This window comes from Mytilus edulis, chromosome 1 (assembly GCF_963676685.1).
Source record: "Mytilus edulis chromosome 1, xbMytEdul2.2, whole genome shotgun sequence".
NCBI lineage: Eukaryota > Metazoa > Mollusca > Bivalvia > Mytilida > Mytilidae > Mytilus > Mytilus edulis.
Genome location: NC_092344.1, coordinates 98,169,807 through 98,197,802, shown reverse-complemented (window position 1 = coordinate 98,197,802; position 27,996 = coordinate 98,169,807). Strand labels below are relative to the sequence as shown.

The following is a 27,996-nucleotide window of genomic DNA, read 5'->3' as shown; positions in this document are numbered from 1 at the left end:
CAAAGGCAATTTTGGTTTTTAAAATAAAATATATAAATCAAACTGTGTACAAGTTTATTTAGACATTACTTGGTCAATAGAAGAGTGAAAGCACTGTAACATACAAAAGGTTTTACTAACAAAAAACAAAACTGTGTATTGTCAGACTTGACCAGACTGATACTTTATTCCTTTAATCCTTTTACTGTGGTAAATTTATTATGAACTACATATGGTTTTCCCCAGGTATTTGTCAAAAGTTATTGTGTTACAAAGGTATTCATATGTGTATGTGTATAAGAAAAATGTACAGATATAATAATGGTATTAGTGTGTTAACAGATTTCTGATCAGAACATAAGATTATCATCCTTTACTAGCGTCAATAGACTAAATCATTATCTCTTTATTGATGTTTTCATGTTTTTACAATACTAATTTCGTTCTTTTTGGTGCAAGACACCTTCAAATCAAATTAAACAAAGGATGGTTTTATAGGATGTGATGCTTAAATGCATTTTACGAAGAGAACTATTATTACAACTGTCCTGGGCCTAAGTACCGTCCTATGTCTAACTCTGAATAAATTACAGGTTTTGTTATCATAAACTTTTGTTTCAGAAAAAACAGAGCACAATCACTACTGGACAAGTCTGACAAATATTGCAAACTTTTACTTGCAAGGAAAAAACCATTAAAATTGTAATACAAACACATTCATACATCATAAATTATCATTCATATCTTCTTCACCATTTATACATAATACAAAACCCATATTGATAATAATATCAGAGCTTTTACCCCAGTCATTCAATTATAAAGAATAGATATATAATTATGTTTTGTTACATTCAAAAATATGATTTATTCAGAAATATTTGTAAGGATCAACAATTAATAAAATAGTTTGTGCCATGAAAATTACATTGTTCCATTCCAAAGCAAGCAATGTCTATACATATTTTTTTCAATACTTATGTTAACTAAGTACACAAATAGGTGTAAACTAGGTGTAAACTAGGATTTTGTTTTATATTTTAAAGCCCTATATTGTGTGCCCTGCTTTAAACAGTAAACAGAATGAGAAATTCTTGTTTTCCAACAAGTTCCTTAATAGAAAAAAAGAACTATGGCAGGTGCTTTTATAGATTCCCATACTGGATAATGGCTTTGGCAATGTCTGTGTTTGAATCATTAAGGTTTATCTAAAAAATTCACAGACCAAAAACTTTATCTTTTGAGGATTTTCTAAATTTCTTCTGTTATTCGAAGGTATATGTCTAATCTTTGCAAAAAAACATGAAACTGAATTATACTTTAACCCTACTGTTTGAAATAATCATTATTTTTTCAAAGTAATAGTCACAAAAATATGGACACATCATTGTACATAAATGTTTAAACACATGAACATTCCTTTTTCTATTTACACTACACTGCTGCATCTGATACCAAACAGAAAATAAACATATATACTATTACAGTGTAATTAAAACATATGATGATGGCAAACAAACAAATGATTTCTAAAAACAATACACATGACAGACTTTCAAATAGAGAATAGCTGAATAAGAAATATGTTCATATTTTTCTCAATTTCAATGAATCAATTTGACATCTAAATAAATATTGCTGATGTCATAAAAATTCTAGGTAACTATATAAGGATCCTTAGAAAATGGTTATTTTAAAGTGTTACATTACATTATCATGTTCAAATATATATCCCTTAATATATTGGATTTGAAAAACAACATTTAACTGTGGCATAGCATACAAAGATGCATCATGCGAGTTATTATCTCCCCTCAACATGCTGGATACACTTTTAAATTTACAAAATGAAAGTACTACAGTTAGTGGTTTTAATGATTTATATTTTATATAAATTTTAGCACTTTAATGTACATGGCATAAAATAGTATTTACAATTTCAAAATCTATGCTGTTTTAATATGTGTTTATTTTTCAGTATATGTTTATGAGCTATAAATCTGAATACAAAATTTGTCACTATCAACACTGAAGATAGCTATACTTTGTTCATTCCATATTATTCATAGCAGGTTGTCTATACATAACTAGGAATTTCATGTCATTTATGTTGTGTTTATACCATAATATTTTTAAAAGACAGTAATTTAATATACCTTTTCCATTTATGTAAACAACAGATTATATAATATAGTCCTTTTGATTTCCATGACATATTTTGAATGGCTGAACATTAGCTAAATTAAATGTTGTGTGAACATTTCAAATATCCTAGCAATAATGTGAATATAACAATTTGTCAAAAAATCTGTCAACTCTTTTTGGTTTAGTACACTGTTTTCCTTTTTGTTTTCCTCTTTAGAAAACTAAGAAGCCAAGTAAATCAGAAAGATGTTAGATGACCGTCTTGTAACAACAAATACAAAAGTTCTTTATCACATCAGCTTGTAGATTCTACTTCCTGTATGTCATATAACTGACAATTGTGGAAAACTAGGTTTTAAGATAACATTATGTTTCCATCTGTTCACACTGACCATTCATTATGGTAGTACTTGACTTAGAATTAGGCTGACACTGTGTCTGTTTCTGATACACTACTACATAAGCTGCCTTTGACTGAAATGAACAAATTTTAAATAATAGAATAAGCAAATATTTGGCAAGGTTCCAAAAGTTCTTTTACATTAATTTGCTATTAGAATGAAAAAAAAGTTCTAAAAATAAAGAATTGGCAACCAACAAATATAATCATTCTGAAGTATTTTTAATCTATAAATAGGTACAATGAGCTTGCAATTGGTAACTGCCAGTATTTTTTGGTATGGAATAATATTGTATATTTGTTTTGTTTTTGTACATGTGTCTTTGATGTCAATTTTAAGTGTACTGCTATTTTACTGTTTAATATTTACTTTCTTGTACTGATTTTAAGGGTTTGGTTTTTTTCCGACGTAGTCGGTATAGTTTCGGTTCGTGCCCTTTGAACTTAAGGACGCTTAACTATGGCAACCGACTACACATGCTCAAAAATCCTCCTTGTGATTGGACAAAATGCTGTAATGGTGGGTGATTTGGTTGTGTTTGAAAAAACGTCTCGTTAATTATATCATGATGGAAAGCAAGTGAAAAACTATAAATATTTGAACTAGATCTTACAAAGTTTTATATCTTTATTAAAATAATTGTTTCTCCAATAGCTCTTTGCATCCGAGACAGCTGTTTATTCGGGACAATTATATAATTTTTAATGTAAACTTTGTTGTACGAACGTACATAACTTTTAGAACGCACCTACGCATGTTAGATTTCCGCGGGGTTTTGGTGAATGTAAACAGAAAGATACGAGGACCAAGAATACTGAACACAAACAGAGAAAACGTTATTTAAATGGTATCTTTGTGCTTCTGAAGGTTATCAAAATGATTGTTTTAAACATATACTCAAATTTAAATACGTCGGATATCTTTTTTAAAGATAGTTCTTGTTTTCTACTATTTGATAGTTCACTGATGTTAAATATTGAAACAAGAGATAACTGCATCAAATATCCTTAAAAAATCATAGATTTACCTGATACTTTATTTTGGCAATATAATTTGGCTTAAAGCATCTTGATGAATTAACATAAAGGTGGTACTTACAACAGCATCATCTTCTGATGATGAGGACACACTAGAATCATCAAAGTAATACCACTCACTATTCTCTTTGTTTTTACCATAGGCTGTGTCTGTAATATAAAAAGATAAACTGTAACAACTACACAGTTTATTAAAGAACCACAGAATTGTCGCAAAGATATATTTTTTATAGCTATTACTACGATTTATTGTATCTATAAATATATATGGAAAATACCAAAATCATAAATGCTCCACTAGCTTTTATTGATATTTTCCTGTATTTTTCACATCATGAGATGTTTACACAAAGAAACAAAAAATACTACAATAAATAATATTTTCTAGGTTTTGAACTTACAATGTCCGCCTCCCAGGCCTCCATAATGGTTAGATACAGCTATCAAGTCATATTTAGCAGCTCCATGGTTGTTGTTTATCATGTATTTGTTCATGTTTAATCCTCTGAAATATAAACAGTTCATTTACTTTTATTTTCATAAAATCTGCAATTGTTTAGTAAAAACCAGTGTCCTATTTGTTATTCAAGTATTCAAGACTTTTAATTGCATCATATTTGTCAAAGTATAAATGTGCTGAAAAGGCATTTTCTATGAAATAAATAGTAATACAGGTTCTAGTGAGCATGTGTCTTGTCAGAATAACCGCACATTCTAGCAAAACATGATTGAGGGACACATATACAGATGACCAGACTGACAGTGCATAGACCATAAAACACAATTCCCCCCTACAATCATAGGCAGGGAATAAAACTCTGACTTTCTTACATATTTTACACAGTTTGTTGACAAATTTATAATCCAATTTGATATTCTTTGCAAGTTCAATAGGCATTGATCTTTCATGAAATTGTACAGTCGCCAAGATAGAACATTTAGAGACATTTGAGCTGTAAGTTACCTTGGAGGACATTCCACCATTACATCTATCTTGTCTCTGAAGTATCGGTTGTAGGAGAATCTCTTGAGGTGAATGATTAGAACATCTGGTAAAGACCATAAGTCAAACTTCTTGGTTGCTTGTTGATGTTTCTTACACCTGGGACAATACCTAAAACATATCAAAAACATTGTTATGAAAGGAATCTGATCTATAATTTCAAATGCTAAATAATAACGTCTCTAACCAACCTTGTAATATTTTTGAACTGAACTCATTTATAATGGACAAGAAAAGTAGCAACTTAAACAGTAATCTTCAAATCAGGGAATGCTACTTCTTCATCTCCAGTATGCTAAATCTGACATTAATTGAAACAACCTTTAAAAAAATAGTGTTGATATGGTATCTATTATTACTTCCATTAGCATGGATATCTTGCTTCATTGACTTATGAGCTACTCACTACTTCGTGATAAATTTCCAAAATTACAAAAACAATGTAACAATTAAAATATTAAGACTTTTTGAAGCAATGTAGGAATCTTCCACCCAATTTATTCTGTTTCAAACAAACAAGATAAAAAATTTCAAGAACCAGGGATCTCCATGGCCTGTTTAATGATGCCGCCCCGCCATCGTTCAAATATCTTGCACCATCGTCAAATGACCTACGCCATCGTTAAATTATCTTCCGCAATCGTTCAAAACTGCTATCGTTTATTTATAGCCCGACGCCATTTTTTTTAGCAATTATAATCAAATGCATGTAATTGCATAACCCTTAGGCTTTTTCTTATATTATAATCCAATACAGTTCTAACGCCTGAGGGATATCCGGATTAAGATCGCTAATCACTTGTACCTGAGCTTGTACAGGTAGATCAACAAACCAGATAGAATACTATCTGAAGATAGACGATTTATTTATCGAATTATTCAGCAAATGCTTATGATAATTTAGATTAAATAAATAAATTAATAATCCAGTTACAAAGAAAACAGTTTAACAAGTCGAACACGTGCTTTTATTTTGACTTACGCAATCAGCATCCCCCTTTTTTAAGAAGTACAAAATAAGATGTAAAACATTATATTATTTTATCGCAAATAACTCCAATACTGCTGTAACGATAATATAGAATTACTTTAAAAGTTGAAAAGTAAAAACTTAAATATTTTATACTGTGAAGAAATATCGTATCGTAATTCCATCTGAGTTCATTTCATAGTTTACAATCAAATTGATACATCCGCGTTTCCGGTTTATATTCTGACTCGAAACATGCATGTTGCATAGCATCAATTTGCTAGATAAAGTCATTAAAAACTTTTTCATTTGTCAACGTTTGCATTACAAATCTCTTTAACCTTTTACACAACCCGTACAAATCGTTTTGTTGTTGCTGCAAATCAGTCATACCGGTGATGGGTTATGACTTCTGAATTTGACTGTCCGTGAAAAAGTATTAAAGCTCTACATGATTTTTAACCCCCATAAGTAGCAAGAAAACTTCATAGGGACCTTTATGACAGTTTTTGGTCATTCTCAACTAAGGGGGGAGCATGAAAGCTTGGCTTTTGAATGGTTACAAACGGCAATTAATGAAAATATTGATACTTCTAAAATGAAAATTCAAAAACTATAATTTAAATAAGCAATGTATTAGCATGTTCACCATTCCTTACATGGAGGGATGAAATACTTTCGAATACGCTCCACTGTACGGTGTAAAATCGGTTTGTGATGGTGAAAGTTCCTCCATTGTTCAATTTTCATCAATGGAGATCCCTGAAGAACCATGTTTCAGTATAAATTACATACCATAAATCATTTTCCCCTAGTTGCTCTTCTTTGGTAAACAAATCCAGACAATCTCCTAGTTGAATCACTTGTTTCTTTTGAGGTTTGTGATTAATGCTGTCATCTTGTTCAAAGTCCTAAATATAAAATACCTTTTTTAAATTGACTCACTCGCACAACAATAGACATTCATAAATCTTTTTAAACATTTATTGCAAGTGTCTTATCATGCCAAGAAAAATACACGACACAACCTAAATGTTCATTTTGGAAATTTCAGAAATATAGGAAACTCTAAGACTTACTTTTTAAAGGTAATAAAGAAGTTTGTTTGGTGTCAGAATATAACATCTGTGGAAAAAATGTCAAACTTCACGGGGGCATAAATTAGAATTAGATATATAATGGGAGGTAACTTGAAAAATTTAATTTCAGTTCAGTTCAAGAGATTGTACTTTATCTCCTAGACTTGAGTTTACTACATTTTAAAAATATAATCTTACATAGAAAGAAAACAGAGCAGCGAGACAATTCTTTACAGTATTAAAAAAAGAGTGAATATTTCAATAAGATTTACCTCAGCAGCTTTGTCATCATAAAACTTTTCCTGGGCTAATGGATTCCAATCTACAGCTACATAAGTCCTATGACTAAGTTTGAGAGGCTGTCCATCTTGTGCCATTTTACATCCTAATTCTGTACTGCCATAAGAATTTACCAAAGTAAATTTACACATTAAAGGTGATGTTTTTTCAGTCTTATCATGTCCATTCACTTCCCCATTTATATCTCCATTGGTGAGATTTTCTTTGGTATCACTTGATGTATCCATCTGTGTATCATCTGTAAATGAAATATAATATTCAAATCATTTCATTTATCTTCTAAGAGTGATGCACATCCAGTGACCAATATAATATTTTAAGAAATTTACAATGGTTAGGTAATCAGTGTCAAATAAAGGTGTCAACATTATCTTTTGGTTAATTTTTTTTTAGTTTATATCTTGATGCATATAAAAATAAGCTAAATGCTGATTGTACATGTAATGATTAAAACTGAACTTTGCCAAGATCACGGAAACATAAATAGGTTACACCACCCCCTGTCAATACCTAAAGTACCAGAAAACATGCATATAATATAGGTTATGTATACTTTGAACTTTCAGCTTGAAGAACTAATATTGGAAAATAAGCTTTTAATCTTTTAATTTCCCCAATCCATTATATTTAACCAAAGGAAAACAGTTTTAAAGAGATATTAAAACAATAAATAATACCATCTTTCTTGTCTTCATCAGAATCTTTCTCATCTTCACTGGTACCATTCGTCATCTTTCCATCTTTCTCTACTAACCACCATTTGTCATCTTCAGCAGGCATCTTTACATAACGTCTGCATTATATATAACATAAATGAAGAATTTGTCCATGGGATTTCTAATATACAGAAAATTCTGATTTTTTTTAATTAACATAGGGACACACAAAAACTGCAAAAGTGACGCCACCCAAATTCGAATTTGATCTGTGTTTGGTAGTAATAAGTATTGTGTATAAGCTTTATAACATTTTGTTGAAAACTGAATTTGAGTGAAAACAGCAAATTAAGCAATATTCCATTTATAAAGGGACAACAAGTACAGTGAAATTGAAGCCAATTATAAAATGCATTGTGGTAAAGTTTCATAACATTTGGTTGAGGCAAACTAAAGTAGGTGAACAAAAACTAATTTTAAGATATTGACTGACAAAGGTAAAACATAGTTTCCCACTCCACCACAATGTGGTCATAAAAAGTTGAAAAAAGATCCTTCTTTAATTCTTACTATAGAATATGTTTAATACGGCTTGATAGAAAAAAACAAAATAAACTAACTTTTATGTTACTTTTATATTGTATTAATAATTATGGTGTTTTTAATCATAACTTTTTTATTTGTATCATTACTTACGATATTCTGTGAAGTAAGGTGTTATAGAAAGATTCATATGTACAATTCTTCTTAGATACTGGCAGCAGTAATGGTTGACCAAAGAGCTGAAATGAACCACTGTGGTAACTGTTTCTACTTCTAAAATAATAAAATCAACAATCAAGTTATTGTTCTGGAAATTATCTCAATCAGATACATGTAGTTACTTATTATGACAAATTAACTAGTTTTTTTAAACTACAAAACCAATTCGCCTTTTCTGAAGGTCTATTGGTAATCTCATTGTTCGTACACCAATAAGAAAATAACACAAGGTCATTGGTCGAATTTCAATTGTTAAGCAACGTGTTGGTGTATGCTATTGAAAATATTACCCAGAATGCATTAGATTCTGAACCAGCGAATTGTCTTGGAAGTAAGGATTTTTGTATATATATATCTGTTCCTTGAAAATATTACTAATTAAATTTTAAATTCTAAGCAACAACAAAATTGCAAATTTCAAGTCTTTAACATTAATAATAATGTACAAATATATATCAAGGACACCTCGGTTTCCACTAAAAGCATATTTGATGCTGATCATGCCAATTAGTTTTAACTTGAGCATCTTAATTTAGACTGCAGAGAGAACTATTTTGTAAATGGATACAAACAAAAGTTTATTGAAAATTCTGTCACTTCCACTTTTAATATAATATACAGCATGAATGAAACACTCTTTTTTCTTACTCAAATTGTTTCAGGTTTTAAACCAGAAGTCAGTAAAACGGTACTGTATAATAGGTTGAATGAGTATCCTGAGGAATATAGATACAAGGTTTAGACAATACTTACTTCTTCTCCCTCATATATATAGGAACAATGACTGTGTCAGGATCATCATTTGTTGAAACAGGTACTTCATATCTGTAATTATAATTTTAAACTTAACTTGTATAAGCCTTTGAACGAAAAAGTATTAAGACATTATTTGCATATAGTGCTGTAAGTTTAGGACTACAAATCAATGCCAAGATACCATGGAGGAGTTTGAGCACAACAATTGGTGGACTGTAAAAATTAATCTATTAGAAAGTATATGACTATGCTAAGTAAAAGTCAAAAAAAACTAGAGGCTCTCAAGAGCCTGTATCGCTCACCTGATTCTACTTGGGTTTTTGAAATCATATAAAAAAATATAAAATTTGGCTAAAAGTGACAACACAACCTCATTTATAAGGAAAGGAACATGTTTAATTTCATTCAAAAGTCCCCCACTGGCGGCCATCTTGGATGACGGATCGGCTACAAAGTAACAACACTTGGTCAGCACCTCATAAGGAACATTCATGCCATGTTTGGTTTTATTCCATTCAGTGGTTCTCTAAAAGAAGTCATTTGTATGCATTTCCCATAGGGTCCTATGTTAAACTAAGTCCCCTGCTGGCGGCCATCTTGGATGATGGATCGGCTACAAAGTAACAACACTTGGTCAGCACCTCATAAGGAACATTCATGCAATGTTTGGTTTTATTCCATTCAGTGGTTCTCTAAAAGAAGTCATTTGTATGCATTTCCCATAGGGTCCTATGTTAAACTAAGTCCCCCGCTGGCGGCAATCTTGGATAATGGATCGGCTACAAAGTAACAACACTTGGTCAGCACCACATTAGGAACATTCATGCCATGTTTGATTTCATTCCATTCAGTGGTTCTCTAAAAGAAGTCATTTGTATGCATTTCCCATAGGGTCCTATGTTAAACTAAGTCCCCGGCTGGCGGCCATCTTGGATGATGGATCGGCTACAAAGTAACAACACTTGGTCAGCACCCCATAAGGAACATTCATGCTATGTTTGGTTTTATTCCATTCAGTGGTTCTCTAAAAGAAGTCATTTGTATGCATTTCCCATTTGGTCCTATGTTAAACTAAGTCCCGGCTGGTGGCCATCTTGGATGATGGATCAGCAACAAAGTAACAACACTTGGTCAGCACCTCATAAGGAACATTCATGCCATGTTTGGTTTCATTCCATTCAGTGGTTCTCTAAAAGAAGTCATTTGTATGCATTTCCCATAGGGTCCTATGTTAAACTAAGTCCCCCGCTGACGGCCATCTTGGATGATGGATCGGCTACAAAGTAACAACACTTGGTCAGCATCCCATAAGGAACATTCATGCTATGTTTGGTTTTATTCCATTCAGTGGTTCTCTAAAAGAAGTCATTTGTATGCATTTCCCATAGGGTCCTATGTTAAACTAAGTCCCCGGCTGGCGGCCATCTTGGATGATGGATCGGCAACAAAGTAACAACACTTGGTCAGCACCTCATAAGGAACATTCATGCCATGTTTGGTTTCATTCCATTCAGTGGTTCTCTAAAAGAAGTCATTTGTATGCATTTCCCATAGCGTCCTATGTTAAACTAAGTCCCCCGCTGGTGGCCATCTTGGATGATGGATCGGCTACAAAGTAACAACACTTGGTCAGCACCTCATAAGGAACATTCATGCCATGTTTGGTTCCATTCCATTCAGTGGTTCTCTAGAAGAAGTTCAAAATGTAAATTGTTAACGACGACGACGACGACGGACGACGGACGCCAAGTGGTGAGAAAAGCTCACTTGGCCCTTCGGGCCAGGTGAGCTAAAAAGAAGAAATGTTATTGCATTTTAATACAAATTTTACTGAATATGGTATAAATTGGATTGCAACACAGTCATGGGTAATCAGCCTACATTCTACTTACATAAATATATCATCCCTGTCTAGAATATAGCTAAGGCTTTCTTCAGGATTGAACACTTTGTGGAATCTATGGTTATAAACATCTGTTACTGCCATCTGTAATTAATATAGTAGATCACATTTACATTGTGGCTTTATATTTGTTTTCTTAGCTGCCGCAAATTTAAAGTTGATATAGCAGTACGAAGATACAATTGATCAATGAAAATCTCCCAATTTCCTGATGGTGTACAGTATAAATAGAACTATATGCAATGCAATTCACATTTTCACATTCAAATTAAATTACCTTGATGCCTCATTAAAGTTTACCCTTATTTTTTTTTTTACTATTAAGGATTTACTTAGGTGAGGTTTTGAAATGTGTGTCAAATGTTCGGACTCCTTGGTGTTTTTCCATACAATACAATGTAAAATATTTAGCCCCATAACACCCATTTATTTTTTCATTTTTAAGACTTAATAGCTCATGCAAGGTCATTTACCAAAATTTTAGAAAATTCTTGATTTTCTTTCTTTTGTTTTGAGACCCAATAGTACCAACGCAAATATAAGGTAAAAGTCTTGAGTCAGCCTTTTCCCGCCATATTTTAAATCTCAAATATCTCGGAAAGGAGGTCCATGACCAATCAATATTTTTAGCTTATTCTTATCCTTAATTGATGCTCTACCAGCTTAAAGTATCAATTTTAACTTCTTAATTTATCAATTTTTACCTGGCCTCAGCTAAGTACATCCTTAAATACTCTGTACACAATATTAATGAAATACCTCTGCAAGGATAATTAAAAAGAAAACATAGTGCATAGTCTCAACACATAATATAAAGAAATTGAAGCCAATATTCAGTTTAAAGATTAAAATGTTTAAATGCTATAATACATACCTTTGAATGTTCTACTCCTACTTTTTCCGACAATATTTTACACATGTCTAAAACACTTCCCATTTTTGGCACTATTAATTTAAACTACAAAATAGAACATTTAAATGATTATAAATCCATATGTGAAAAGTTTTATCTGAATTTAGCAGAAAATTATTTGACATAAGCTAAATTGACTAACTTGTGTCTGCTAATTGCCTAGTTGTAAGCTTTTATTTTGCAGAGTTCTATTTTCTTTTTTCTGTCTCTTCAGAATTCTATTTCATTGCATGGTTGAATAGGTTGAATATTGTTTTCATACATATCTTTTTTCTCATGAAAATATACTTTAATACATTTGAACATTACCTGAACAGGTTTCTTTTCAGGACTAAGTGGAACCCAGAATATTTCCAATTGTCTCTCCTTTTTGACTGGGAGTGGTAGAGAAAGATAACAAAAAGGATCAAAAGTCACAGATATTTTATCACATTCAGGACAGTGAACAGTGGATTTCAACAATCCATGGAAAGTGTCAACAATCACAGAATCGTTCCTCTTCCTGTAGTTTTCCCAGGATTCCATGGCTACGAGCTATAATTAAAAATAATAAATTAATCAAAGAAGTTAATATTCTTAATTTATTGCTTGTCAGTGATAACTTAATATTTTGGTTTGTGAACTTGATTATAGATAGTTATAGAAATTTGTCTACAAAATTTGTAATTACCACAAACTAGAAGATTGACCATTAAATGAATTTCCAATAGTGATTACCTCATCAGGCCGATCATCTGTATCTTTCTGTTCTATATATGGTTTTTTATGGATTCGGTTCAGATCTTCATGTAGACCATCCAGTAGGAAAGCCAGCAATTCTTGTGAGTCTTGTTGCTGGTATCCAGAAAACTGTGGAGCAAATCTTCCTACAGCAACCTGCAGAAAATTACAAAAATATAATGATAAACTATATTTTGTTTATTACTTTTTAAAAACATCAGATAAATGAAACTTGTTTTCACTATTATAAATTCTTACATTGGTACCAGTGGATTATCCGATTTATCCAATCAAGATAGTTAAAATTTAATAATTTAACGATACAATAAATGTTACAGATCAAATTTTAATCAAATATGAAAAAGTATAGTTTTAGGTAGACATACATTTATTTCAGACAATAATTACTGTAAAACACACACTGAATTAAAAAAATCTATATCAAACAACTATTTGAAGTAAAAATATAAGTTTTATTCTTTACTTGGAACCTATAACTAATACAACTTACTTTGAAGTTACGAGGAACAGTATGACTATACTTTCCAGACCACATGACCTTGATAAGTTCTGCATATGACTTTGCTATTTCTCCTCCCATTCCAAGAGGATTACTCTCATTCACCTCACTAATCCATCTGTCACTCAACAGGTATTCTGTCAACTTTGGAACATTGCTCATACACTACAAAAAAGGTAATATATATTTATTCTCCTGCTGAAATTTCTATGAATATTAGTGACAACTGCCAAGCTTTTCTGCCTAAACTCATATTGATTGATTGTCCCACTTAATACATAATATTTCTGAAGAAAATGTTATAGTAATATAAATGTGAAAAACTTCATCAAAGTTGTTTAATACTTGTTTTGAAGGCTCATGCTCAATATAAGCTTCCTTAAAAAGAAAGATATCTGAAAGGTGACATTATCAAGAAACCAAGATTTAAAAGAAATTTATAACATGTATAGCTATTTTTCAAATGTGATCTCAACCTTTGACCAATTGACCTCGATATCCACAGGCTTTGTCCCATCCCTACTATCCACAACTTATATAAGTTTTATTAAAATACTACTAGTGAACCTTATGCAATCACTCAAGGGAAACACAATTGCATATACATGTGTAATATACACAAGAACACTAAAATTGAAAATAACATAAATCCCTTGGTTTATTACTCACAAAAAATAAAAAGTCAGTGTAGTTCAAAACATAGGTCAGAATTAGGGGCTACTGAACTCTCATATGCAGCTTAAATCTTCTGTAAATTGTAAGCTTTTTGTGTTTTTTCCTCACTTTTCTTATTGTCCCTTTGTTGTTATCTTTCTTTATTGTACACATATTTACACTCCACATACATGTAATATATTATGAAGTTTAAGATTCATAATCTCTCCCCTCATCCTTATATATAATACCAGGAAACATATTTTTACTTTGAACAGGAAGTATAAATAAATCAACTTATATAGATTAAATCTGCATTCTTTTGTAATATTTCAGTGTTTTTAATCAATAAATGAATAAAAGCAATTACAGCCATGATGCAGAATATGACAAAACGAAAATATCTACTTTAGCAATAGAAAGGGACCAGTTATAATTTACTCTTTCTTCTATAAAAAGAAATATAACATTAAAGTCAAGGATAATGACATAATGCATCTGTACATGATATGAAGTATACCAGTCTCCTACCTTTTGTATGTTTTGTAATGTTAACCCTAATGCAAATAGTGCCCATGCCACTGCCACAAGCATTTTACTATTAATTTTCTTTTTTGCACACAGAAACTTTTATAAAACCAGATGCTCCGCAGGGCGCAGCTTTATACGACCAAAGAGATCGAACACTAAACAGTTGGGGCAAGTATGGACACAACATTCAAGCTTGATACAGCTCTGAATTTGGATTGTGATCAAATTTTTAACATAATATAGGTTTCTGACACAAAACATGTCTAGTTTTTGCAAATCTATTGTGAAATAATGTGCAATTAGAGATATCTTCTTAAAACTTTTAAAAATTTGAAATTTGACAAATTTTGAAGAAAAAAAAATGGAACCCCTTAAAAAAATTGGACCCTCCCTTGGAGCAATTACCCCCACACTCACTCTCAGCCTTTCCTGTGTAGTATGGAACCTTGTAGTACTATTTCAGAGAGATCCATACTCTTAAACACAAGTTATCAGTGGCGGATCCAGGGGGGGGTTCCGGGGGTGCGCACCCCCCCTTTATTTTTGCCGATCAATGCATTTGTATCGGGACATGTTTTGCACCCCCCCTTTGCCCTGGGTTAGCACCCCTCCTTTCGAAAATTCCTGCATCCGCCCCTGAGTTATTGTCTGGAAACTAAAAAAATGCTTGTTTTTGGCCCCTAATTTTTGCATGAATGTGAAAACTACTCCCAAGCTCAATGTCAGCCTTCCTTTCGTCAAATGAAACCTTGTGGTACAATGTCAGAGAGATCCATACACTTACGCACAAGTAATTGTCCAAAAACTACAAAAAACTTGATTTTGGTCGGTTTTTGGCCTTTAATTTTTAAACTGTAAGCACCATAACCCCTAAAATGACTCCAAACCTTCTACTTGTGGTATTTAACATTGTGGTACAATGTCAGAGCAATAGAAATACTTATACATTAGTTATTATTCAGAAAGTAGAAAAATGCTTGTTTTGGGCCCCTTTTGGGCCCCTAATTCCTAAACTGTTGAGACCATCATCCCCAAATTGAATCCCAACCTTCCTTTCCTGGTATTGAACCTTCTTATTAAATTTCATAGAGATCCATTCACTTAAACTAAAGTTATTGTCTGGAAACCAAATGTGTCTTCGGACGACGACGCAGCAGACGACATCATACCATTACACGATCCCAAAAATTTTTTTGAGATCGTATAAAAATAGAAGTCGTTTTATTTTAAACTAGGTGCTCTGCAGGCCGCTGCTTTATACGACCCAAGTGGTCGAACCCTGAACAGTTGGGGCAAATTTGGTCACAATATTCAAGCTTGATACTGTCTGAATTTTGATTGTGATCAAATTTTTGACATAATATAGGTTTTTGCCACAAGATTAATGTGGTTCAAGATCTAACACATCTATTGCACAATACTGTGCAATTGAATGTTTCTTATTGAAACTTTTCAAAATTTGAAATTTGAAAAATGTTGAAAAAAAAAAATCCCTTAAAAAAATGGTAAACTGAGATCCCCCCCCCCCCCCCCCAATTTATTGAAACCCCCCTTGGAGCAATAACCCTTAAACTCAATCCCATGCTTTCCTTTGTAATATTGAACCTTGTAGTACGATTTCAGAGAGATCCATACACTTAAACACAAGTTATTGTCATGATTGTTTGGAAACTAGAAACATGCTTCTTTTTTGCCCTTAATTCCTACATATTTTGGGCAATTAACCCAAAACTTAATCCAAGCCTCCCCTTTGTTATATGGTACATTGTGGTACAATTGCAGAGAGATCCATGCAATTACACACAAGGTATTGTCTGGAAACTAGAAAAATGCTTGTTTTGGCCCCCTTTTGGCCCTTAATTCTTAACTTTGGCCCCATAACCCCTTAAATGAATCCAAACCTTCTACTTGTGATTTTAAACATTGCAGTATACTTTCAGAGCAATTGAAATACTGGTAAACAAGTTATTATCCTGAAACTAGAAAAATGCTGGTTTTGGCCCCTTTTGGGCCCCTAATTCCTAAACGGTTCTGACCATCATCCCCAAAATAAATCCCAACCTTCCTTTTGTGGTATTGAACCCTTCTGAAAAAAATTCATTAAGATCTATTCACTTAAACTAAAGTTGTTATCCGGAAACCAAAGTGTCTTCGGACGACGACGACATCATACTATTATACGAACCCAAAATTTTTTTGGGGTCGTATAATAATAAGAATGTCTTATAAATATTACACATCATAATTTCTGTTTTCATTCTTTTTACTTTAATAACCATTATAATTCCTATAACTTTCCTACAAGTAATTTTGAAACAACACCATTTTGGTCTCTTGTGGAGAGTTGTCTCATTGGCAATCACACCACATCTTCTTTTTTATATAATGTTAAAACTTGTCACATTTTCTACTTAAAGACATGGAACATTAAGAAGTGTCATGGGGCATCCCCTGGAAGATGAAGAGAACATACAGTTCTGATACAGTTTTTTTCACTAATTATACTGTTTTGTTATAAATTTATATGACTGTAAATTTTACCTGAATAGCTGAATTCATAAAGCAGGTATTCCCTAAGTTAGACAGACCACAAAGTCCAGGTGCAACACTGCCACCCCTGCCTTGGTCATAACCATAGTAACCATAGGATGAACCACCATAACCAGAATCATAGCCACTGGAACTGGACCTTGTAGAAGTATATGAACCACTGTTGTAACTGTTTGTACTGATAAACAAAATAAATTCTCATTAAAGGGGCAGACATTAGCTAAAATTAGACAACATAATCAAAATGATTTTTGTTTGTTTCAAACATACACAAAATTGGGATATTGAAATAATATTTGCTTAGAACTGGATAGAAGTTACAAATGTGATAAGCATGTTCAGTTATTTAACAAAAAATGTTAACAATGAAAAGTGAAGCAAGGGAGAAACCAAAAAAAAACAGATCCTCCGCAGGGCACAGCTTTATATGACCGCAGCGGTTGAACCCTGATCGGTTGGGGCAAGTATGGACACAACATTCAAGCTGAATTCAGCTCTAAATTTGGATTGTGATTAAATAGTTGACACAGCATAGGTTTCTGACACAGAATGAATGTGGTCTAATAAACTTAAAATTTGTTTTTTGCATTTGAGCACTTCACTATGCCTCTCGAAAAAATGTTTGAAGAAATTTTCTTTTTATTTATGAAATCTGAAATTTTAACCCCCCCCCCCCCCCCCCCCCCCCCCATTTTTTTTCACATCCCCCTTTACCCTTATTCCAAAACTGATCTCAATTCAAATTTCTAATGGAGTTTGCAACAATAGCTACTCATTTAAATACATCATAAAATATTAAAATGTGAAAAAAGTGCTTGTTATCACTGAATGGTAAAGATTGTTTTAATTTATCAGTTGGTAGTAAAAATGAATATACATTGAATATTGTATAAAACAAATATTTAAGTTGATTCAACTACTATTCTGGACAAAGAAAGATAACTATAATTGAAAATACTTGCTATTGCGCAATATTGTGCAATTAGATATTTCTTGCTATTGCGCAATACTGTGCAATTGAAAATACTTGCTATTGCACAATACTGTGCAATTGAAGATTTCTTGCTATTGTGCAATACTGTGCAATTGAAAATTTCTTGCTATTGCACAATACTGTGCAATCAAAGATTTCTTGCTATTGCTGAATACAAAAATCTAAGTACATGTTTAGATTCAGCATATCAAAGAAGTCCAAGAATTCAATTTTATTAAAATCAAACTTAGTTTGATTTTGGAACCTTTGGACCTTAATGTAGACCAATAATTAAGAATCTACATACACAGTTAGATTCGGCATATCAAAGAACCCCACCCCAATTATTCAATTTTTGATGAAATCAAACAAAGTTTAATTTTTGACCCTTTGGGCCCCTTTTTCCTAAACTGTTGGGACCTAAACTCCCAAAATCAATCCCAACCTTCCTTTTATAGTCATAGACCTTGTGTTTAATGTAGACCAATTTGAAAACGGGACCAAAAATTAAGAATCTACATACACAGTTAGATTTGGCATATATATCAAAGAACCCCAATTATTCAATTTTAAATGAAATCAAACAAAGTTTAATTTTGGACCCCAATTTGGACCAACTTGAAAACTGGGTCAATAATCAACCAGATGCTCCGCAGGGTGCAGCTTTATACGACCGCAGAGGTTGAACCCTGAACAGTTGGGGCAAGTATGGACACAACATTCAAGCTGGATTCAGCTCTAAATTTGGATTGTGATTAAATAGTTGACACAGCATAGGTTTCTGACACAGAATGAATGTGGTCTAATGAACTTAAAAAAAAATTTTTGCCTTTGAGCAATTCACTATGCTGTTGAATATTAATCCTCTCAAAAAAATGTTTGAAGAAATCTTCTTTTTATTTATGAAATCTGAAATGAAAAAAATTGACCCCGGAATTTAAAATTAAAATGTAAAATCAAAGCGCTGTAAGCGCTGAAGACAGTTAACCAAAAACCAGGCAACCGTAATTATGAAAACTGTGGCAATGTTGCCTCAACAATAAACATTCATATATAGTACATTCATCTTTATCTAATGATTGATTTATTAAGGCAAATAATTTATATGTTATAAAGGTTTCAAAAGCAGTGCATATAACAATGTATATTTTTTAATGGTGAGTCTGCAGTGGCACAAGTTCCCAATGATTGCAGTTGTTCTACTTGGTAGTTAACCTTGGTTTTATTTTACTGCTAGAAGTTCAAGTTGACTTAGAATGAACATGTAGTTGTATGAATGGACTGGTTTCCCTGGAAAGAAAACTGAGTTTGTGTTCTATAGTACAAAAGTTATGAGACACGAATCAGACAAATGTTCACTACAACAGGGATCAAAGGTGAGGTCTGACTGACCTGCCCATAGGAAATGTAAATGATTTGTTATTTTGTCCCATACATATGAATATATATAATTTAGGGGTGGGATCTCAACGGTTTTCAAGTTCTCAAACAGGTAGGGGTAGGCAGAGGATTTAGGGGGCAGGGGGGCCCGGCCCCCCTTTTAGGGAAAAACATTGGTTGCTTATATAGGGAACCACTGAAGCTTGACTGGAGCGGGCCCCCTCTTAGGTCAGTCAGCGGGCCCCCACTTCTGAAAATTTCTGGATCCGCCACTGGGGGTAGGGTGACCCTAGGGACTTCCCCTACATTTATTTGTTATATTGTCCCATACATGAATATATATGGTTTAGGGGTGGGGATCTCATTGGTTTCCAAGTTCTCAAACAGGAGGGGTAGGGTGACCCCAGGGACTCCACCTATATTTCATTTAATTAGTTATAATTTGGCCCATACATGAATATATATTGTTTTGGCGTGGGGATCTCAACCGTTTCCAAGTTCTCAAACAGGAGGGTTGGGGTGACCACAGGGACTCCACCTATATTTGATTTGATTTGTTATATTGTCCCATACATGAGTATATATGGTTTAGGGGTAAGGATCTTGGCCATTTCCAAGTTCTCAAACAGGATGGTGTACGTGACCTCAGGTACTCCCCCGATCTTACATTTGAATTGTTATATTGTCCCGTACATGAATATATGGTTAAGGGGTGGCGATCTCAACGTGTTTCAAATTCTCAAACAGGAGGGGTTGGGGTGACCCAAGGGACTCCCCCTATATTTCATCTGATTTGTTATATTGTCCCATACATGAATATATATGGTTTAGGGGTGGGGATCTGGACCATTTTTAAATTCTAAAACAGGAAGGGTGGGGTGACCCCCGGCGACTCTTCCTATATTTCATTTGATTTTTCATATTGTCACAAACATGAATGTATATGGTTGCAACCGCCTTAAATTTGCAAAGCATGGGTTGTTCTCAGCTTAATAAAGAATAGTCCGATAATGTTACCTCAAATTATTTTTAGCCTCGCTCTGGTCGGCGAAAATTTAACCTAAAATCCTGGATCTGCTCCTCATATGGTTTAGGGGTGGGGAGCTCGACCGTTTCCAAGTTATCAAACAGGAGGGGGTAGAGTGGCCCAAAGAATGCCACCTATATATCATATGATTTACTTACATTTAGGTATATATAATATAGTTGCATTATTTGTGAAAGAAAACTTTCAGCTACTTTAATTGACCCTTCAAAATTGAGAAAAACAATTAACCCTTCGAAATTGCAGTAATTTGTTTACACTTTAAAAGCATCTCACATGCATTATCATCATTTATCACTGATAAAGAAAATTTAGATTGTGACCATGAACATGTATATTGTTAGATATACTGTTCCCAGCTGTCACGTTGTATTGGAGGATTTTTAAATTAAAATTTGTCAAAAAGTAATTTTGAGTTTCAGTCTGTATAAAATCTTTTTCTGCTTTTTCTTTCTTCATATATCTTTTGGATTACAATTCTAGTGTTTATATTCATTTACCATGCATAGATTTATTTTATTTTTTATTTAGTAATTGATCGCCAAACCCGGAATTATCCTTACCCGCTTCCGGAATCGGATCCGATATTGTAAAATTTTGTCTTCACGGCCGCCATTGTTATATGTTTACAATGTTGTTTTTGTCAATCAGATACGATATTACTCGAATTTATACAATATTTTTCGGCGATTTTCTGTATAAAGCTAGCGGTTGAACAAAATGAACATCGCTGTCATAAATAATAATGATAAAAATAAGTTTTTAGCTCGTTTAATTGGAGACTTTGGTGAACATGGTGAAAAGGTTTGCAAAGTAATTTCTTATTTTCTTTCAAGTGGAAAGTGACTACGTCGGGCGCAGCTAGAAACCAACTATCCTAGTCGAAATTCCGCTTGCAAAAGTGGAAGGTATCGGAACTCGGACCACTGCTAATTTGCACACCTGCCTCCAAATTGAAAAGCTACGAAAATTTCTTTTTCTAATTTGAAATTGCCGCCAACAGCATGAACAATTGAACTTATTATATAATAGACTACTGACGTATTGATGACAAACAATATCCCTACGACTTTTGCCATTTGGGAAATCTAAACTACTTGTCTTAAGAGATTTTCGGCGATTAAATATTTCATACAATTGTTCTTTGACATCTTAGCTAAAAGCACAAGTCATAATGAACTACACAAGGATTCTTAATAAGCACTACTTCCTATGTGTAACTTCAAAACTTTTGGATAAATCGACGATCATTTAAGGTTTTTCTGGTCATATTTTTTGTAATCCAGAATAAAAAGTCGTAAAAAAGTGTTCAATTAGTTATATATAACATATTATTCGGCTAGATAACAACAATGGCAAGTATTTCAGCATTTATTGGGTAGAACACAAATCTAGGGTGCTCGCATAATGCAGCTTAACTGCATAAAAAGTGCTTGTTATCACTGAATGGTAAAGATTGTTTTAATCTATCAGTTGGTAGTAAAAGTGAATATACATTGTATATTGTATAAAACAAGGATTTAAGTTGATTCAACTACTATTATGGACAAAGAAAGATAACTCCAATTGAAATCCAATTGGAATTTCTTGCTATTGCACAATATTGTGCAATTAGATATTTCTTGCTATTGTGCAATACTGTGCAATTGAAAATATTTGCTATTGCACAATACTGTGCAATTGAAGATTTCTTGCTATTGCACAATACTGTGCAATTGAAGATTTCTTGCTATTGCTGAATACTGTGCAATTGAAAATTTCTTGCTATTGCACAATACTTAATATAATAATTTTGGATCCTGATTTGGACCAATTTGAAAACTGGGCCCATAATCAAAAATCTAAGTACATGTTTAGATTCAGCATATGAAAGAGGCCCAAGAATTCAATTTTTGTTAAAATCAAACTTAGTTTAATTTGGACCCTTGGACTTTAATGTAGACCAATTTTAAAACAAGACCAAAAATTAAGAATCTACATATACACAGTTAGATTTGGCATATCAAAGAACCCCAATTATTCAATTTTTGATGAAATCAAACAAAGTTTAATTTTGGGCCCTTTATTCCTAAACTGTTGGGACCAAAACTCCCAAAATCAATACCAACCTTCCTTTTATGGTCATAAACCTTGTGTTTAAATTTCATAGATTTCTATTGACTTACAAAATGTATACTAAAGTTATGGTGCGAAAACCAAGAAAAATGCTTATTTGGGTCCCTTTTTGGCCCCCAATTCCTAAACTGTTGGGACCTAAACTCCCAAAATCAATACCAACCTTCCTTTTGTGGTCATAAACATTGTGTTTAAATTTCATTGATTTCTATTTACTTAAACTAAAGTTATTGTGCGAAAACCAAGAATAATGCTAATTTGGGCCCTTTTTTGGCCCCTTATTCCTAAACTGTTGGAACCAAAACCCCCAAAATCAATCCCAACATTTCTTTTGTGGTCATAAACCTTGTGGCAAAATTTCATAGATTTCTATTAACTTAAACTAAAGTTATAGTGCGAAAACCAAGAAAATGCTTATTTGGGCCCTTTTTGGCCCCTAATTCCTAAAATGTTGGGACCAAAACTCCCAAAATCAATCCCAACCTTCCTTTTGTGGTCATAAACCTTGTGTTAAAATTTCATAGATTTCTATTCACTTTTACTAAAGTTAGAGTGCGAAAACTAAAAGTATTCGGACGACGACGACGACGACACCAACGTGATAGCAATATACGACGAAAATTTTTTCAAATTTTGCGGTCGTATAAAAATCTAATTACATGTTTAGATTCAGCATATCAAAGAACCCCAAGGATTCAATTTTTGTTAAAATCAAATAAGTTTAATTTTGGACCCTTTGGACCTTAATGTAGACCAATAATTAAGAATCTACATACACAGTTAGATTCGGCATATCAAAGAACCCCACCCCAATTATTCAATTTTTGATGAAATCAAACAAAGTTTAATTTTGGACCCTTTGGGCCCCTTTTTCCTAAACTGTTGGGACCTAAACTCCCAAAATCAATCCCAACCTTCCTTTTATAGTCATAAACCTTGTGTTTAAAATTCATAGATTTCTATTTACTTATACTAAAATTATGGTGCGAAAACCAAGAAAAATGCTTATTTGGGTCCCTTTTTGGCCCCTAATTCCTAAATTGTTGGGATCTCAACTCCCAACCTTCCTTTGGTGTTCATAAACCTTGTGTTTATTTTCATTGATTTCTATTTACTTATACTAAAGTTATTGTGGGAAAACCAAGAATAATGCTTATTTTGGCCCTTTTTTGGCCCCTAATTCCTAAACTATTAAGACCAAAACTTCCAAAATCAATCCCAACCTTTCTTTTGTGGTCATAAACCTTGTGTTTAAATTTCATAGATTTCTATTTACTTAAACTAAAGTTATAGTGCGAAAACCAAAAGTCTTCGGACTACGACGACGCCAACGTGATACCAATATACGACCAAGAAAATTTTTGCGGTCGTATAAAAACATAATTTGTTGACTCATTTCAGCCCACAAAAAATTTCTTTCTTTAACAAGTACTTTTTTATATATATAATTAGATAGACCTAAAAACTCATCAACATAAAAATTTAAGTTGAACCTGTGATCATGTTATATTCAGGTGTTTTCAGGTAATTTAAAGTCACTTGAGAGCAATGAGAAATTGACAAAATAAATAGAATAGCGTTTGCCATGGCTGGTTCAAAACAACTAATCAGAAATATTAAACTAAACAATGAAATAAAAGTGTTCTGCTGTGTACATGTATGAATCTTGAGGATGAACTCAACTTGCTTCATGCAAGTGTGATAACAAAAGCTAAAATTGAGAATGAAATTGGGGAATGTGTCAAAGAGACACAACTGATATCGGAAAAGAACAGAAAAACAGCCTAAGGGTAGAATACAATGGTATATCAAATAGTAATGGTTTATCACAATCGCTCATTCTGATCCTGTTAAGAAAACTGTCTCTTCATACGTGTTCACTGAGAACTTTTATCAAAAAGGCAAAAGCTGTCTCACCTTCTACATCATTTGACACAGATGAGACAAAAAATGTTTTAAATTAACAAAATACACTTCTGTGGTAACTTCTAGTTTCCTTATTTCTTGAGCTAATGACTTTTCTTTTGTTCATGTGCTTTTAATCTACATACCTTTTAGCTTGTCTGGGCCATGTTCCATCTTCATTCTTTTGTTCTATGACTATAACCTGTCAAATAAAACAGTATTTTACTATTCTGACAAATGTAAAATTTCTACTTATATGTAGATTCTTATTTGCAAGAACATGGATCAATCTTTTAGAGGCTTTCTAATGTTCCTGTGTCTTTTTTTCATTAAAATATATGATTAAAAACCATAATTACTTTGGATAATATCTTTTCTTTCTTTGATCCCCTGAAGTTTCATACCATTTCAACATCTAGCAGTATAGACAAATTTTAGAAATTGGCAATCAAAAGCTCTGATTACTCCGACAGCAATGTTTTTAATCCTTTTAAAATCAGGACTTTTAAAAAGGACCTTCAATGTATTATTCCTTCCAAATTTTCTACAATTTACCTGATGTTTACAGAAAATACTGAAAAAAAATTTCCTTACAACTGATGAAAGGAAGCAATAGCCTTCATGGTCATAAAATCAAATCTTCCTTGCAAAAATCATCAAAAATATGCAAAGAATAGTTCTATTCAAATCTTATTTATTCACATATATATATGAGATATTACTACTCCTATAATGTTGCCTACCTGTCCAGAATACAAGGCAGCATCTTGTAATGTACTTTCTTTTTTACTAAGGTGTTCGTAAGTATTACTCATGTACTTGTACCACAGCCGTACTTCTTTGTCTTCTGCAATTTCAAAGGTTTTTCTCATTTCTTTTTCTAAATCCTCTGAAAAATTAAATGGTTTCCATTAATAACAAGAGTTTCTAAAATTCCTTGGAATTTTTTTCATTTTCCTATCTATATAGTTAAATCTTGAAATTTAATGGTTAAAGTATTTCATAAATGTTTAATTTTCAGTTGTCTTTTTTAAAATCTACAAAGTTGACTTTTTTGTGGTGATACCTTTTTGTTGGGATGATGTCTAATTGTTGCCTATCCCTTTGTTCATTTGTGGTAATTTTTGGACATCTAAAACAAAAAAAAAGGTAACCAAAAAAATTTAAGATTAAAATGTTTCATGGTGGAATTTTAAAAAAAAATATTTGAAGAGAATGTTTTGTGTATACAGTGTATACGTAGAACACCTTGACATAAATGCAATTTAATTTATGTCTTGATGTTTCTTCACTTGTTTTGTTCAATATATACATGTCCTTACCAATTGTATCAGCTCTGCTCATAGATTTGTTGATTATTTTTTCCAAATTAGAATTTTCACACATTTTGACATCTAGCATATAGACTTCTACTTTACAGTGTTTAACAAACATTCCTTGTTCTATTACTTTCCTTTCTACAGGTGTCTGAAAGAGGAAATAAATATAAATTGTATATGATCAATTCAATGTCAATGCTATAAAATTGAACAGTCATTATTATTGAAAACAATTTTGACAACCTTTTTCAAGCAAATATATTTCTTCAACTTCTCTTATGGTGATTGATTGAAGTGATGCTTTTGACCACTTACCTTAACAATCTTATTTCTTGTATTTGTCAATAGCTAAATGCTTTTGACATCAGAAATTACTTTTTCATTAAAAATTAGTTATAAAGCGGATATATATCACGTTCAATTCATCATGCTTTGCATGGGAAAAAAAAGCATGGGCAAAAAGCCAATTTTGTCCAGTATAGAACCAGTCTACAATTGACAAAGGGAACTAATTTTTGTTTAAAGTGTGTTATAACAGTAAACAGAATCAAATAGATAATTGGCAAATGGACTTTTAGTTTGATATTTATGAATTGCTGTGAAATTGATCAACAACATAAAAAACCTATTATCCAGTGGCTAATCCAAGACTGCAGTTATATCAGCAGTGTAGTGTGTATGCTATTTTTCCCCTATCAAGACAACAGCCTAGCACAGGTAAAGCAAGTCCTTACTTTCATCTCTTAGTATAGAACTTTGGGTAAATTAAACAAAGCCAACCAAAGTGATTTGTTTTTGACCCAGACATGTAATTTACTAAAAGCTATTAATGCGTTATACAAATTAATGGTAAAAAAGACTTCTTTTAGACAAGGCATCAAATAGGTGGTTCATTCACCAAATAAGCCAGCAAGAAGTCTGATCATAAAAGTATTACCAACCTGCCCTTCAATCATGCTATACCAAGACATGATTTTACCCCAGGCTTCTTCAGGGACAAGTTGATAGTCTAGTTCATCTATCAGGTGCTCTTTCAACTTCCCTAAAATAAATATTTACCCAATTTAGTTTCATCATGTTATTCAATTTATCACGTAGAAGCAGTCCTTGTTAGCCAAAATAAGAGGGTGATGAGTCAGGCTCCTTCAGGCTGTGTCCCCTGCCGTCAAACTTCAGGTAGGATTCATTGCATACCAAACAGTAAAACTGAGTGAATAAATATGTTCCTCAATTCAGCTTGCATTACAATAAGACAAAAAAGAAAAAAAGGGAGTATACAGATTTTTTTCTATTGAACGTATAAAAAAAGACAGAAAAAAATCTTTGAAGCTAATAAAATATGTCAACTTATCATTTAACTGTTAAAGAAAATGAGGGAAATAATTTGAATCTTATAAACCCCTCTTTCATACCTTCTTCAACCAATGGAGAATTATCAACTGGTCCTGGATTGGCTTCAGACTGTCCAACATTGAATGCATCCCAGCTTTCATATCCAACATACTTTTTCCACTGTTTAAACCATTTAGTATCCAATAAAAACCTAAAATAAAATAATGGTTTTTAAAATCCCATAAAGATATCATAAACATGTAAAATTGTAAGATAGAAGGAAAGTTTTTACATCAAATTAAAATGTAGGGATAGTTACTCTGTGGAACATTTTAAAGTTCCCATGTTCTACTAAGTGAAAAACATCATCTCAAATAAAAGTGATTGATACATCAAAGTTTAAAAATATTTGATCAACAACCTGCTGGCTGCTACAAATATGCCATAACTGTAAAACATCACTGTTAATGTGTTGATTATGAAATAAAAGTATGGCTAATATGACTATTATTAGGTAAATGAAAAATCAAAGTAAAAACTGATTTCATGGCCGAAAATTTTATGGTCTGTAGTGTTTCCAATGAATTGTGCAATGTATCAAATAAATTTGAACAAGCAGGAACAAGAGTTACATGGCCTCTCTTGCTTGCAAATTGGCGTTTACAATTATGGTTTGTCTTTTCTTGTCTCAAGTGAATCGGTATGCAAATAGAACTGTCATAAAATCACTTTCGATTTGGCTGCATTTACTTTCGTTTGCGTTACGACGGTCCATACCCGGTATTGAAACCGAAACCAAAATCATAAATTACATAAAATACAAATAAACTTAACATAAATGTTTAACACACCATTTATCATCTCGTTTCAGCGGCTTCTTCAAAAGTTCCTTTAACTCAGACTTTTGATTCTCTAGCAGTGCGTTGGCATTTGAAATTGCAGATTGGGCAGAAGAATCCGTAACACCACCTTCAGCCATTTTAGAAATGACAGAATTGCGAAGAATTTGCCAAATGTTACAATGATTTTGATTGGCGGAGTGGTGAAA

The 27,996-nt window shown here is 32.5% G+C and overlaps 1 protein-coding gene across 1 annotated transcript; it reads right to left on the bottom strand.

Annotated features, from left to right (window-relative positions):
* Positions 1-37: 37 nt before the first annotated feature.
* Positions 38-27,963, bottom strand: LOC139496674 (ubiquitin carboxyl-terminal hydrolase 15-like). The gene is made up of 21 exons (XM_071285108.1): positions 27,800-27,963; positions 27,029-27,159; positions 26,558-26,658; positions 25,620-25,764; positions 25,041-25,186; positions 24,444-24,499; positions 16,871-17,057; positions 13,136-13,309; positions 12,622-12,780; positions 12,214-12,438; positions 11,866-11,949; positions 10,981-11,075; positions 9,086-9,157; positions 8,267-8,386; positions 7,592-7,707; positions 6,887-7,152; positions 6,331-6,446; positions 4,527-4,676; positions 3,964-4,067; positions 3,624-3,712; positions 38-2,598 (listed from the first exon to the last, which is right to left on the bottom strand). Exons 1-21 carry the CDS (start codon positions 27,925-27,927, stop codon positions 2,491-2,493), a joined length of 2,772 nt encoding a protein of 923 aa, XP_071141209.1. The 5' UTR covers positions 27,928-27,963; the 3' UTR covers positions 38-2,490.
* Between the last annotated feature and the right edge of the window lie 33 nt (positions 27,964-27,996).

Coding starts and splice junctions, on each gene's coding strand:
- LOC139496674 (XM_071285108.1), bottom strand. CDS start 27,927: ATGGCTGAAGGTGGTGTTACGGATTCTTCTGCCCAATCTGCAATTTCA. Junction 13,310..16,870: donor TTATGAATTCAGCTATTCAG/GTAAAATTTACA, acceptor CCTTTTTTGTAG/TGTATGAGCAATGTTCCAAA. Junction 9,158..10,980: donor GACAGGGATGATATATTTAT/GTAAGTAGAATG, acceptor TTATAATTACAG/ATATGAAGTACCTGTTTCAA.